Source organism: Sorex fumeus, unplaced genomic scaffold (genome assembly GCF_029834395.1).
Source record: "Sorex fumeus unplaced genomic scaffold, SorFum_2.1 ptg000075l, whole genome shotgun sequence".
In the NCBI taxonomy this organism is placed as follows: domain Eukaryota; kingdom Metazoa; phylum Chordata; class Mammalia; order Eulipotyphla; family Soricidae; genus Sorex; species Sorex fumeus.
In genome coordinates this window covers 5058778-5074215 of record NW_026606132.1, presented here as the reverse complement: position 1 = coordinate 5074215, position 15438 = coordinate 5058778, and the positions used below count along the sequence as shown (strand labels likewise).

At 48.4% G+C, this 15438-nt stretch overlaps 1 protein-coding gene across 1 annotated transcript in view; it reads right to left on the bottom strand.

Annotated features, from left to right (window-relative positions):
• HPRT1 (hypoxanthine phosphoribosyltransferase 1) overlaps nt 1-14475 on the bottom strand; it is a 63606-nt gene extending 49131 nt beyond the window's left edge. Inside the window, exon 1 of the mRNA XM_056130180.1 lies at nt 14301-14475. Coding sequence (XP_055986155.1) covers nt 14301-14327 — 27 coding nt within the window. The 5' untranslated portion in view covers nt 14328-14475. The remainder of the gene's footprint in view (nt 1-14300) is intronic.
• Between the last annotated feature and the right edge of the window lie 963 nt (nt 14476-15438).

The window sequence follows — 15438 nt, the reverse complement described above, 5'->3', positions numbered from 1 at the left end:
ATCAGGCAGAAATCAGAGTGCTTCTAGCACAGAGAAGAAATAAGGATATGGGACATTTTTGGTCACATTTGGTGAGCACCTTACAATGCCTATCAATTTTTTTGTTTGTTTTTTGGGGGGTCACCCCGGCGATGCTCAGGGTTTACTCCTGGCTCTGCACTTAGAAATTACTCCTGGCAGTGCTCAGGGCAACATATGGGATGCTGGGGATCGAACCTAGGTCAGTAGCATGCAAGGCCCTACCCACTGTACTTTCAGGCACCATTGCCTATCAATTTTATCAACTAAAGTTTCGCACACGTTTTGGTAACACAGAATGTGCTAGATGCAGTCAGATGGGAGGATAAAACATTCCTGGCAGCTCAGCAGAAACGGATCTATTACCTTCATGATGCTTTCAAATCAAGATGATCCACAGCCCCTAATGGCTTCTCTGAAGCTTACTCAGCCCTTCCTCCCAGTGACTCACACTTCGGCCCCAGGCAAAAAGCAGGACCCACCCAGGACTCAACCATGCTACTGCTGCTATGAAGGTGGATCCGTGCCTGACTACAGGTTTAACAAGCAGCCCGAGAAAAAAAAATTCAGGAGGTGGGGCGCTTGCCTTGCACATGGTGGACCCCCATTCAATCCCCAGTACTGCACCCCTGATCACTGACTAAAGTCACTCTTGAGCACAAAGTCAGATGTAGCCACTGAGCACTGCTGGGTGTTCAAAACAGAAAATGAACATCAAGAGTCTTGTTTGTTGCAATCAAAGCAGAGGTGAATTCTGCCCAGAGGTCATCCAGACAAGCCATCTGAAAAAGGCAGATCAGCAAGAATGTACCCCCCAAATAGGACTCCTCTCTACAGATCAAGTTAATGTCTAATTGTCTAATTCAAAAGTGGTTTCTTTTTTTTTTTCCTTTTGGGTCACACCCGGTGATGCACAGGGTTTACTCCTGGCTCATGCACTCAGGAATTCCTCCTGGCGGTGCTCAGGGGACCATATGGGATGCTGGGAATCGAACCCAGTTCGGCCACGTGCAACGCAAATGCCCCACCCACTGTGCTATCACTCCAGCCCTCAAAAGTGACTTCTTCCGGAAGGTTGACACAGCTTGTGGTTTCTGGGAGCTACTCCCAGCTTGGTGCTTAGGGGGTTGCTGTGTCACGGACTGAAGCCAGGCCTTTGACATGCAAAGCATCTGCTATTTCTGTTGTGCTTTCTTCAGCCCAGTTTTTACATTTTTAACCAACATAATTATATTTATACATCCTATTTAATGTCAAAGCGTTGATTTGTCAGCAGAAGCATAAAAAATAGAGGGCTGAAGAGACAGTACAGAAGTTAAGGTATTAGCTGTGCATGTGGCCAACCCACGTTCAATTTCCGGCACCGCATATGGTCCCCCAAGCACCACCAGGAGTGATCCCTAAGCACTGTCAGGTGTGGTCCCAAAATAACAACAAACATTAAAAACAGATTAATACAACTCTTGCCCAAAAGGGGAAAAAAATCATAAATCATGCATTGCTCAAGATACTTTTGGCATGAATTCACTGGAAATGTGTTTGGTCCCCAGCACCATATATGGTATCCTAAGCACTGATAAGAGTGACTCCTGAGCTCAGAGGCAGGAGTAATCCCTGAGCACGGCCAGATATGACCCTCAAAACAAACAAAAACCGTCTCTTATGAATTCATTATAAATGAGTGGGGTATTTCCAGACAGAGTCCTCATTTCAGAGCTATCTGATTAAAATAGCCCTTAGACTATTATGTCTATCTGTGGCTGTTTCAAATAAGTTAAATAAGGAGCACTTTACTCAAATGACAAGGCACTAATATCTACTTCTTCTAATTTGACATTTAATGAAAAGTTCCTGTCTTTCAAAGTTCCTTCTTGTTCTGGCAGTGCCAGGAATTGAACCCAGGGCCTCCAACATCCAAGGCAAATGCTCTACCATGGGGCCACATCCCTGGCCCTATATTCACATTTAACGGTCAAAAATTTATAATACTGGGGCTGGTGAGATAGGACAGGAGTTAAAGCACTTGCCTTCCACATGGCTGACCCAGGTTCAACACCCCCGGACTGAATATGTCCCCTGAGCACCTCCAGGAGTGACCCTTGAGCAGAGAGCCAAGGATAAAGCCTGCACAGTCAGGTGTGGCTCAGAAATAAAAAAAACAATTCTAATACTAATTTTAAAATAAAAGGACCTTTTGGCGTGTTTTCTTTTTGTGTATGTGCGTGCAGAGATGTTTAAGAACAGCAAAAATGTCTGCTGTGAGCCAAGGCTCAAAACCAGCCCTCTGCTCTATACCCAGTACAGGTTTCCAGAAGGCTTTCTAGAAAGGTGCTATTTTGAGACCAGAAAAAGTACAGTGGATAAGACACTTGCCTTGCACGCGGCCTCCCAGGTATAATCCCTAGAACCCCATATGGTCCCCTGAACACTGCCAGGAGTGTTGCCCGAGTGCAGAGCCAGCAGTAAGCCCTGAGCATCACCGGGTGTGGCCCAAAAAAACAAAGTCTGTCAATTTTACTAGGAGTAATAGTAAGCAGGAAGAGGGTGAGGCCCTAAGGAGCAAAGGAGGCGAGGTGGTGCTTCCCTGGGCACTGTCCTGTTTGTTCACAGAGAAAGGGAGACAGGAAGCTGGGCAGCCAGGGCATCCTCTGCATGAAGCCTGAGGCACCAGGGGGCAGCCCACAGAACACCTGGCAAGTATCACAGTGAAAATATCATCCCCCCCCCACCATTCCCCTCACCCCGGGCTGGAGGGGTAGGGCATTTGCCTTGCACGCGGCTGACCCAGGTTCAATTTTCATATAGTCTCCCAAGCACTGCCATGAGTGATTCCTGAGTGCATGAGCCAGGAGTAACCCCTGTGCATCTCAGGGTGTGACCCAAAAAGAAAAATAAAAAAAGAAAATGTTACCCCACAGAATTCTCACTCTAGCTGGGGAAGCTGTCGTGGTCTTTACGGTGCTACAAGGGCATGTGCTTGACCTGCATTATGACACTCAAGTACTTCACTGTGGTTCATACCAAAACTCTGATCCAGGACTTATGGCGTGGCATGTCCTTGCATGACCAGTTGTTAAACTGCTACAAAGAAGATACAAGCAAAGTATTAATGGAGTGGACAGGGAACTCAAACTCAAAGTGTCACACATTTGGAAACAACAGAAATAAGAAACAGTGATGGGCTGGAATGATAGCCCAGTGAGTAGGGTGTTTGACTTGCATATGGCCAACCAGGGTTCGATTCCCCAGCATCTCATATGGTCCCCTGAGCACCACCAGGAGTAAGTCCTGAGTGCAGAGCCAGGAGTAGCACCTGAGCATCACGAGGTGTGACCCCAAAAAGACCAAAGAAAAAAAAGAAACAGTGATGTGCTAGAGAGATAATACACTGTGTAGGGCAATAGTACAGTGGATAAGGCCTTTGTCTTGCACAGGGCTGACCAGGGTTCGATCCCCAGCAACCATAGGGTCTCCTGAGCACCGTCAAGAATAATTCCTGAGTGCATAACCCGGAGTAAGCCCTGAGCATTGCTGGGTGTGACACAAAAAGTCCAAAAAAATACTTATGGATTTAATAAAGATCATTAATCCTCTCAGACTAGGGTTAGTTCTACGCTCATGATATCCTATCCTAACCAAAAAGCTTGTAATATAGTATAGTGTAGTGTTTACCACAGCAGGAGACATTGTCCCAAGGAGGTACAAGAATGACAAACGGGGGACAGTGGTAGTAAGAGTCTCATGTGCAACTGAGGGGTACTTTCTGTTTGTTAACTTAATTTCATGGGGGGGGGAGGGCTGAGTGATTTTCTGAAAAGGGGGAAATAGGTCAAATAAGTTTGGATATCTCTGATCTAAAGGGAAAGAGTTGGGGAGATCATCCAGTGGCCTATGTACATGCCGTGCATACACAAGGCCCCCAAGTTTGATCCCTAGTGCCATGTGCTCTTCCTCCGACACTTCCGAGTATAGTCCTAGCAGCCTCCAATACTGCCAGGCCGAGCACTGCTAGGGAGGCTCCCAAAATAAAAACATAGGCAACATAAGAATACAGAACACAACAAAACTTGCGGTTGATAATAGAATCTAGTCTGTTAACCACATATGTGTGATTCAAGTGGGTATGCATGCACTAAAGATAAGCCTGGAACCCAAGGCCATGAAGCACCAAAGATCACCCCACCCCAAAGCAATACCAAGCTTCAGTCATTATGTTACCTACATTGTAGGTTGAGGAAAGCTGACTTTATGTCTTTAAAATTGAATTAGCACGGGACCGAAACCAACAAGGCAACAGCATCCAATTGATTATATGAATGAGAATCATAGAAAGTAATATTACTTGTGACCTGGTACAGCATATTTATGCACATGACTAGTATCAACACTCTCCAAAGAACTCCATTGGGGGCTGGACTGATAGATAGCACAGTGGGTAGGGCATCTGCCTTGCACACAGCTGACTCGGGTTCGATCCCCAGCATCCCACGTAGTCCCCGAGCAACGCCAGGAGTAATTACTGAAAGCAGAGCCATGAATAACCACTGAGCATCACTGGGTGTGGCCAAAAAAAATGAACTCTATTAGTTTGCTTAGGCTACCAGAACAAAATTCCCATAGCCTAGTTGGCTAAACAATTTCCCATTGTTCTGAAGTCTGGAAGTCCCAAGGTCAAGGTGACCACAAGATTTCATTCGAAGGCCTTTCCTCTTGGCTTATAGGCAACCACCTTTTCTTCCCTATATTTTCATGGAGGAGGATAGAGCAAACCTCTGGTGTCATTTCTTAAGAGACCATTAATCTATCAGACCAGGAACCCAAGCTCATGACATCTAATCCTACCCATCTCTCAAAGGACCCACTGCCAAACAGGACATGGGAGCCAGGGGTGGTAACAAATATTCAGCCTGTAAAAGGAACTTAAAATAAAATGTCCAGGGGCTGGAACGATAGTACAGCGGGTAGGGCGTTTGCCATGCACACGGCCGTCCCAGGTTCGATTCCCAGCATCCCGTATGGTCCCCTGAGTACCGCCAGGAGTGATTCTTGAGTGTAAAGGCAGGAGTAAGCCCTGTGCATTGCTGGGTGTGACCCAAAAAGGAAAAAAAAATGAAATGGCCAAATAAGATCACAAAGCGCTTATATGGCTTTAGGGAGAGTCTAACTCCAACGTATTTGGGGAGAAAAGGAGAGGGCTGAAATTGGTGAACAAATGAAAGCCTGGTTTCTCTCCAGATGCAGCTTTTTTTTAATAGGGGAAAAAATTACATGTTGAGCTTCATTCATTGTTTTTTGTTTTTGTTCTATAAATTTCCCCCTTTTCAGGGGAGCCTAGGTTGTTTTATTTCAGACACCGAGGCGCCTGATTTGAGAGTCAAATAGGGCAGTATCTTTCCGGCTAGGACAATCTCCGGCTGAACTGGAAATTAAGGATAGGTTATTAATGGCTCTGTATTGCCAGATACCCAGGGAGCTCAGAAATCTAGCTGCATCTCTCCAAGCTTCAACATGCTGCTCTCATATTCTAACCTATCTGTAATATATTTGGGTTCTTTCTCGTTTGGGGGCTACATATGGTGGACCTTCGGGGTTACTCCAGACCTGGGCTGGGGGCTCCAGACACTGCCCAAGACAAAACCCAGGCCTCCTGCATATAAAGCATGCACTCAGCCTATTCAGCTCTTTCCAACAGATTTCTTTCAGAACAAACAGAAAGCCTTATGTGATCTGCTTGTTTATAAAATCTATGCAGGTATTTTATTAACCTGAAAGATTGCTGAAAAAGTATCATCAGTATCCTTCCTCTAGACCCAATATTCAATATCATAAATCTTAATATAAATTGCTGATAAAAGTATTATTTCTAGTAAAACTGGCATTACAATATTTTTTTGGTTTTGGGATCATACCCAGTGGCTTACAGGGCCTACTGCTGGCTCTGTCCTCAGGGATCACTGGGTGGAGGGGTGGGAATTGGGGGACTATATGTGGAAATGAGGAACAAACTTGGTCGGCTGTGTGCAAGGCAAGTGCACTATCCGCTTAATGGCCCTAACATTACATTTTTTGTGTGGTTTTGTGGCCACACCCAGCAGTGCTCAGGGGTGACTCATGGCTGTGTACTCAGGAGTCACTCTTGGTGGTACTCGGGTCTATGTGGTGCCAGGAATTGAAATGGGGATCATTCACATTCCAGGCAAGTGCCTCACCTCATTATTGTCTCTGGCCGGAGAAACTCTTAATTTATGCATCACATCTAAAACAGTGATTTTCTTTCTTTTTTTTTTTGGCTTTTTGGGTCGTACCCAGCAATGTTCAGGGGTTACAGGGGTTCCTCCTGGCTCTGCACTCAGGAATTACTTCTGGCATTGCTTGAGAACCATATGGGATGCCTGGGACTGAACCTAGGTTAGTCGTTCACAAAGCAAACACCCTCTCCACTGTACTGCCCTACCCACTGTACTATCGCTCTGGCCCCTACAACAGTGGTTTTCATATGAAAATTTTTGTGATTTACACATAAAGATTAAATTATAAAAATGTTATTAACTTTAGTTACAGAAAGTAAAAGAAAAACCTGACCTAAGACAATATTTGCAACATTAATTCATCAGCTATGAGCAAGATTGCATAAGCCTCTTTGTGGTCAAACACTAACCATGTTTGTGAGTGCAAACAGACTAAATGGAAACAAGGAAGTGTGCCTTCAGAGGAGCTACAGAATTTAAAAGGTGTACAGAAAAAAAAAACCACAGGATTTTATTCCTGTGACTGAGAATTCCAAGCTCCTAGAAGGGGTAGTAACTGCTAAATGATACATTTAATTTTTTTTATACGAGGGGCCTCCCCAGCAGTGCTGGAGTTTCCGGCCACTGGCAGACTTGATGGGTTCACTGCCTGGGCTGATGACATGGTATGACAGCAGAGCAGTGATGGGGCCTATCTGGGCCACAGCCTAGCTCTGCTGGTAAGGGACACTCAGTGCTGGAGATGGAGCTCAAGGTTTCACACCAGGTGCCTGCTCCACCCCTTTGGGCTAGCTCCCTCCCATCCTGCCTCCCATCACTAATACTGCACTGCACTGTCCTCCCGATGTGCCCTGAGTGGGCACCAGTAACGTCTCCACTGTGAGACTTGTTGTTCCTGCTCTTGGCATATCGAATACACCACGGGGAGCTTGCCAGGCTCTGCCATGAGAGCGGGATACTCTCGGCAGCTCGCCAAGAGGGACGGAAGAATCAAACCCAGGTCGGTTGCGGGCAAGGCAAATGCCCTACCTGCTGTGCTATTGCTCCATCCCATCATTAATACATAAAATATATATCCATTAAATTCCACGGACTTTCCTTTGTTGCTCTTGAGCCACACCTAGCTGTGCACTGGTGCTACTCACAGCTAAATGCTTTCGAGTTGCTTCTGGTGGTGGCTCAGAGAACCATGCAGTGCCAGGGTGGCAAAGCATGTTGCAAAGCAAAATTCAAGCACTTTAAAATGAACTTTATATTGATACTTTACAACAGCAGCTAGGAGGGAGGCTGGAGAGAGAGTACAGCAGGCAGGGCACTCGCCTTGCACACAGCCAACACAGGTTTGATCCCCATCACCTCTTAGGGTCCCCTGAGCACAACCAGGAGTGTTCTCCGAGCACAGAGCAGGAGTAAGCCCTGAGCACCACTGGGTATGGCCCCAAAACCTAACCGAAACACAATAACAGCAGCAAACAATATGACATCTCTTTGAATAATTTGTGATAACTCGGGGTATCGCAACAGCATGCAAATGAACTACTAGTGCAAATATTCCCAAAAGAGAAAGTAATTTACACTAATATTGGGAGGGATGAGCAGATGCACTAGTTGGTAGAAAAATCCAGTGCGAGAAATTATAGGTGCAAGATACTTTATCGGGGAGCCAGAGTGATAATACCTTCAGCACCATATATGATCCCCTGAGCACTACCAAGAATGACTCCCGAGCACAGAGCCAGGAAGTCAGCCCTCTGTGACAACCAACTGGGTGTGTCCCCCCCCCCAGGAAAAAAATAAACAAATAAAACAGATTTACAAGGGAAGGGGACCAGAGAGTACAGAGGGTAATGTACTTGTACTGCACGCAGCCAAGCAGGCTTCGATCCCTGGCAAATGGTGCACCACTAGGCGTCATTCCTGAGCACTGCTCAGTGTGGCCTCCCTCTTCCTCAAAAATTAGAGAAAGCGGGAAGAGCAAAGCAGCACATCATTAGCATATATTCAGCATGAGGGGGAAGGAAATGACAGAGTCCAGTCAGAAACAATGGGGAGAAAAGAAGATGAACCTGTAAGGCCACAGCACTCCACTTGCAAAACAACCCCCCCCAAAACGAACTCCATTGCTTAGTGATCACGAAGCATTCTGATCTACACTCTGTAAGCCTAAACACTAGTGATTAATAGTGAAAAGAGTTAATGCACTTTATCAGTTCTGTACAAGTTATTAACAGGGAAGGATTTCAATTCGGTTAAGACAGGATTACATTTCCCATACTGCTATCTTAAGATTGTGGTGTTCATGCCCACTTCAGTCAGCTTAATCAGTGGCTGAATAAATAGCAGTACTCCTACCATTTAAAAAAAAGATTTTGAAGAAACTGGTCCAAAGACCAGTTATCATACAGTGGGTAGGACACTTGCCTTGCACACAGCCAACTCAGGTTTGACCCCTGGCACCACATACAGTTCCTCAAGCCCTGACAGGAGTGATCCCTGAGCTCAGTCAGGAATAAGTCCTGAGCACCGCCAGGTGTGGCCCCCAAAAAAACAAACAAAAAGACGTAGAAGATACTCTTCTGATTCCACCACTTGGGGGAGTCACAGACTTGGGGCAACTGTGGCCAACTTCAAGAACCATGATGTCCTGAAAATGGCACAGAAACGGAATTAAGAAAAAGGTCAAACGATATGAGCTTTTATTCCTAAGAAACATGGGCTTTGCCAAGAAGCACAGAGACTGCGTTAGATGCTGGCCAACCATGCCAAGATCCTCCAGGCTCTTGTCAAGACCAGGAAGGCCCAGCCTGACATCTCAAAAGGCAGCAGTAGTTGCAAACTCAGCCGGCTTGCCTACATGACTCACCCCAAATTCAGAACAAAAGTATGTGCCAAGGGTCTCAGGCTTTACTGGCCAGAAGGTAAGGCACTTCCCATGCATGTGGCTGACCCTGGTTCAAGTCCCCAGCATCACATCGGGTCCCCTGAGCACCATCAGGAGCAATTCATAAGAAAGCAGAAATGCTGCTTGGTATGGCCCTAAAACCAAAAACAACAAAAAAGTAAGGACCAAGGCTCAACCCAAGACCCAAACCTAGAAACAGGCCACAGCTGCACCTCAAGCTCCTGATGGTGCCCAGGTCCTTCCACAAAGAATCCATGAGAGGTTCTTGTCTGCCAGTGCGAGGCCAAGAACTAGTGGGATCCCCAGTTGCTGTTAGCATGGATCTTCCTGTGCTATTTGTACAAGTAAACCTGAGCAGAGGATCTGTCAGTCCAGAAAAAAAAGAAGGTATCACATGCACAGAATGAGTATCTGATGCTCCTCACATTGATTTGCAAAAAATTGAGAACTTAGTCTTAGTTCAAATGTATTCAATTTTACCCTAGGGCCAGAGAGATAGTCCAGTGGACAGGGCACTTGCCTTGCACGTGGTCGACCTAAGATCAATCCCCAGCAACCCATAGGGTTCCCCGAGTCCACCAGGATGCAGAGCCAGGATAAACCCCTGAGCACAGCCAAATGTGGCCCAAAATGAAAATAAAAAAAAACAAGTGGAGTTCATGCTCAATTCAATCAGCCTAATCAATGGCTGAATAAATAGCAGTACTCCTACATTAAAAAAAAAAAGTTGACTGGAAGAAAATCAATGTAACACTTGCAAGCAACATAGGCTGCATTAGGCAGATCCAGGAGCCAATTTCACCTAAGTTCCTTCACCCATCTGAGCCTCCACATGATTATCTACAGTCTAGGGCCTCTACTGTGTAACTGCAGGGCACGACATTATGTAGATGTCTACAGAACATCACCTCAGTGTCCAAGACATAACAAGAATGACAAAAAGCTACTACTGTCATTACTAACTTACAAGTAGAGGGATTAGCAGTAGACTCATGGGGCCAGAAAATTTGAGACTCCAATCCTAGGACTGCTGGGTGATCTTGAGCAAGTGACTTAACTCCTCTGAGCTGCTTACTCTTCAAAAATAAATATTAAGGGCAGGGAGCAAGCTCCATTGGGAGAGTGCATGCTTATCACTTATAAGACCCTGAGTTCAATCACTGGCATGGCACACCTCCAACCCGCAACACCACCCGGATGGTTCTGGTAGTTCAGTACCTCTGTGCCCACACTACTAATGAATGAGGGACTGGATCCCCACACTGTATTTCATCCCACTGCGGCATGAACCCCAGGCATCAGCAGGGGGTCACTCCTGAGCACTGACTCAGGAAGAGCCCCTAAGCACCCAAGGTATGGCCCCCCAAATCCCACAAAAAGAATTTAAATAAAAATAGGGACCTGAGAGAAAGTAGAATGGGCAGGGTGCCTGCCTTGCATGTGGTCTACCCGGGTTCAATCCCTGGCATTCCATGTGGTCCCGCAAGCCTGCCAGGAGTTAATTCCTGAGTACAGAGCCAGGAGTAACTCCTGAGCACCACCAGGTGTGGCCCCCTAAAAAAAATAGTAATTAGGGCCCAGAGTACAGCAGGTAGGGCGTTCAATCCCCAGCATCCCATATGGTCCCCGGAGCATCGCAGGGAGTAATTCCTGAATGCAGAGCTAGGAGGAACCCTGAGCGTCCGGGTATGACCCAAAAAGCCAAAATAAATAAAAGTAAAGGTAAAGGCCCTCCCGTTGATCGTCGATTTGCTCGAGCGGGCCCAGTAACGTCTCCATTGGAGACTTTGTTGTTACTGTGTCTGGCATATCGAATACTCTCGGTAGCTTGCCGGGCTCTCCGAGAGGGGCGGAGGAATCGAACTCGGGTCGGCCATGTTGGCCGCGTGTAAGGCAAACGCCCTACCCGCTGTGCTATCACTCCAGCCCTTAAAAATAAATAAATATCAGGTTATTTAGTATATGCAATGGGATTTTAGAAAGATAATAACATGTATGGGCCAGAGCAATAGCACAGGATAATAATATGCATGGGCCAGAGCAAAAGCACAGCGGGTAGAGCTTTTGCCTTGCACACAGCCAACCTGGGTTCGATTCCTCCACCCCTCTTGGAGAGCCCGGCAAGCTACCAAAAGTATCCTGCCCGCACAGCAAAGCCTGGCAAGCTCCCCATGAAGTATTCGATATGCCAAAAACAGTAGCAACAAGTCTCACAATTTGTTGTGAGACGTTACTGGTGCCCGGTGGAGCAAATCAATGAACGGGAGGACAATGCTACAGTGCAGTGCTACTTCTGATGTTGCTGGAAAAATAACATGCACAATGGAAAGCACAATTTAAGAGTTCGTTATTGCTAACATGCAGAAAATTTCTCAGAAGAAACTTTCTTAAAAGGAACAGAAACTTGCAAGCTAAAAACACAAAGCTATCTTGAAACAGAACTGCTATCAGGGAGAGGGGGTGGTCAGGAGAAAAATGGGACAAAGGCAGCTGTGGAGGAATGAGTTCTGGAACACTGGATGACTAACATTCAATGAGCAACTTTGTAACAGTCTATCTCAAGGTGATTCAATAAAAAAGTAAAAATAAAATTCAACAAAACTGTAAACAGCCTGTCATAGCCATAACTAACTATCCTGGGGCAGACCTCGCCATCCCCAGCTAGAAGCAACTAAACAAATACCGCCAGCATCATTTCTGAGAACCAATTAACATAGCATTTAAGTCCAGAGGTCTTGAGAAATCAAACTTTTCAGCCTCTTAATTAACCTGAGGTAGCACCAAGAATGCAGCTTAATGGCAGGGCTCATGCCTAGGCCCGGGTTTCAATTCCCAGCACCATAAAAAAGCAAATGTGACCTAGAGTGTGTTAAGAGGTTAAATTTCTACAGATGTAAGAAAGCGTCCTCGCACTGACTATAGCAGACCAAATTGAATGGGGGACCAAATTGAAAGAGAAAAACATGGAATGTGCGCAACTTTGAGACTTAACCAATTAAGCCTCTTTTGATCCTAGAAGAATATAAAACAACTGAGTATTTTTAAAAAGAGGTTAAATTACTGGGCCAGAGAGATAGCTTAAAGGCTGGAGTGCACGCAAGAGCCTCCGGGCTCAATCAATGACTGTACGTCCCCCAGCACTGCCGGGAACAAGCTTTTATCCAGCACTGCACAAACAGCCCCCGGCACTGCCTAGTATGGCCCCCAAACCAGACAGTTTAAAAATAACATAGAGGTGGGGCCAGAGAGATAATAGAGCAGGTTAGGGCGCCTGCCTAGCACGCAGCTAACCTGGGTTCAATCCCCTGAGTACCACCAGGAGTGAGTCCTGAGCAGAGCTAGAAGTAATTCCTGAGCACTGCTGGGTGTGGCTAAAAGACAAAAAAAAAAGGAGGATAAGTTACTTTATCCGTTTGCAGTTTTAAGGATCCCATCTTCTGAAAAACAGTAATTGTCAGGAGGGCTGTGAATGTAGTTCAGAGGTTGAGCACTTATCTTGCATGTAGGAAGCCATGACTTCAATCCCTGGCTTCACACCAAAATGAGATGGTAGTAATCTTACAGGGTTGTTCTGAGAACTAAATAGGACTGTGCAAGTAAGTATGATTAACGTGAATATTACTATTCCTGGTTATGGGCAGTGTGGAGGTTGTATGTTTGTGCATCATAAAAAACACCACGAGGTTCGTCGCCAAACTCAGTGATACGGAAGCCACTTAAGAGACCAGAGAGGTGAAGTAAGCGACCAAGGTCGCACTGTTAGTTAACAGCCCAAAAAGACAATATTCTAGGTAAGACTCCACCAAAAATACCGCTCTTTGCCCTAAATAATGCAATGAGGATCCTTCCTTTCTGGGGCTGAAGCCATAGGGCAACAGGTAGGGACCTGGATTTCATCCCCTCGGGAATGATCCCTGAGCGCAGTGCCAGGACTAAAAACCCAGAGCACTGCCAGTGTGGCCCCAAAACAAACCAACAAGAATCCTTCCCTTTTGAGCTGCAAGGGGTTAATGACTTCACTTTTTAGCCAGTCAACAAACCGTTTCTGAGACTAGGCAAGGCAGGCCGGGCAAACGGACTGGCAGGCCAAGCCATGGCATGGGCTTAGCCTAGCCGCGCGCGCGCGCGCGCGCCGCGTTTTCAGTGTTGAAACCAAGCAGTTCCCCTGTTCGATCTGGGGGGGGGGAGGGGTGGAGGCCGGGGAGACACGCAACAGGTTCATTAGATAACTGCTTAAACTAAACGCCATCACCCGGAGTCGGGTGGGGAGACGACGACAAGGACTGGCGATTTGAACGAGTCACCGGCAGAGGGGGGGGGGGGGGGTAGGGGGAGGGAGACCCGCCCGGTTCGTTCGAGAAACGAGCCCAGGAGCCAATGACGTTTGGAGACTTGGAAATGAACTGGAAATGAACGGCTGGTTAGGGGAATGTCCTTGAAGGTGGAAAGGACCAGGTTGGCGTTCGGGATCGCCCGGCAGCATCCGAAAGCCTGTAAAGCCTGAAACCTCTCCGGAGGGCGCGACGGAATGATCTAATACCTGTCCTCCCCGTGTCCTGCTGTGGAAAAAAAAAAAAGGTCGGCATGGTGACGGGGCTCTCGCGGGGCCGCTTTTCGGCGGGACTGCGCAATCCCACAGACACTGCGGGTCATTTTTGCTCAGCGAGATGAAAAGCCCGACCCCCCACATGTTCTCCATGTGGTCGCTCCCGGGAGCGCCCCATGAGCCCCACATGCCGGCGGAACGGGCTCTCGGGGGGGAGGTGGGGGATGGCCCGGCGGGGGAGCCCCTTGCCCGGGGCGCCACCAGATCGCTCCCGGCCCCCCGCCCTTCCCCCCCACCCCGGCAGCTCGCCGGGCGACGGCACATGTCAGCCCCCAACGCCATTTCCCCCCTCGCTGCCCACACGCAGCCCGCCCTCCCCTGGCCGCGGCTCCCCGAAGAGGAACCCCCCCCCCCGGTCTCCTCATGCCTGACCGGTCCCCGGCCCGAGGCTGCCGGGACGGCCAGGCCGCCCCCAGCCCCCCCACCCCCCGCCAGGGTCGAGCCCGCACTGCCGGGCCCCGCGCCCCTGAGGGCCGCCGCCACCGCCACCGCCACCGCCACAGGCCCGGCGGGCCGAGTCGCTCACCACGACGCTAGGGCTGCGGGTCGCCATAACGGAGAGCGCCAGCTCGCGGGCTCAGGGCCGTCAGGAGACTAGGAAGCCGGCAGCCGGGAGGAGGAGGAGGAGGAGGAGAACGAGGAGGAGGAGGAGGAGGAGGAGGAGGAGGAAGAGGAGGAGGAGGAGGTGGAGACACAGCAGGGGGCGGCGCGGCGGCGGGAAAGATCAGAGATTCGTCCGGGCCCTCCCGGCGGCGGCAACGCCCCTTGAGGTGGGGCGGGAGCAGGCCCCGCCCCCGGCCCCGCCCCGAGACACGCCCCCGAGCCAGCCCCAGGCCCGGCTCCGCCAACGCTTGCGGGTTTCCACGCTTGCGAGGTGACCGTGGGAATTTTCTTCCGGAAGAAGCGGTGGGGCTCGTGGTGCGCAGCCCCTTTCCCGTTCTCCCTGTGCCTCCCCACCCCAGCCACTTGGCATCCCAAGCCTCAAAGCGAACCGATGGCCCTAAACTGGGCGCCCGCTCTCAGGGGCCCACCACGTGGTTCCTCTCCCAGGGCGTACCCTTCCTAAGACCTTGGGCAGCTTTGCGCTTCCATTTTTCAGACTCTTGGCCAACGAGTTGGGACCTACAGCCCGAAAGTCGGCCACGGTAGGGTGCAGTTCCCAAGGGTTCTGTGGCCGAGTACAAATGAAGCACTCAGCTTCTCATTGTAGGCTTAGGTTAGTAAAAATATCGTAAGCATTAAAGGAGATAATGTAAGGGCCAGAGCCATAGTATGGCAGGATAGGGCTCTTGCCTTGCACGTGTATGACCCGAGTTCGATCCTTGGCACCGTATAGGGTCCCCTGAGCCCTGGCAGGAGTGATCCCTGAGCACAGAGCCAGGAGTAATCAATCGTTGAGCATCACCAGGTGTGCCCTCGCCAAAATAAATAAATAAAAGAGATAATACATTAACACATATGCGTCAGCTTTTGTATGTTGTTGAGATGGGTGTGGGGTTTGAACTCAAGACTTCATACGTGCAAGGCAAGTATGAAGTTTTCCATTCCCTGACCCGTGTATGTATATGTGTGGACCTAAGTACAGAACTTAGGGTGATTCAAGATCTGTGAGTGAACTATCTAGACTACTACTTTTTTTTTTTAAATTTTTGCCTCCATAATTC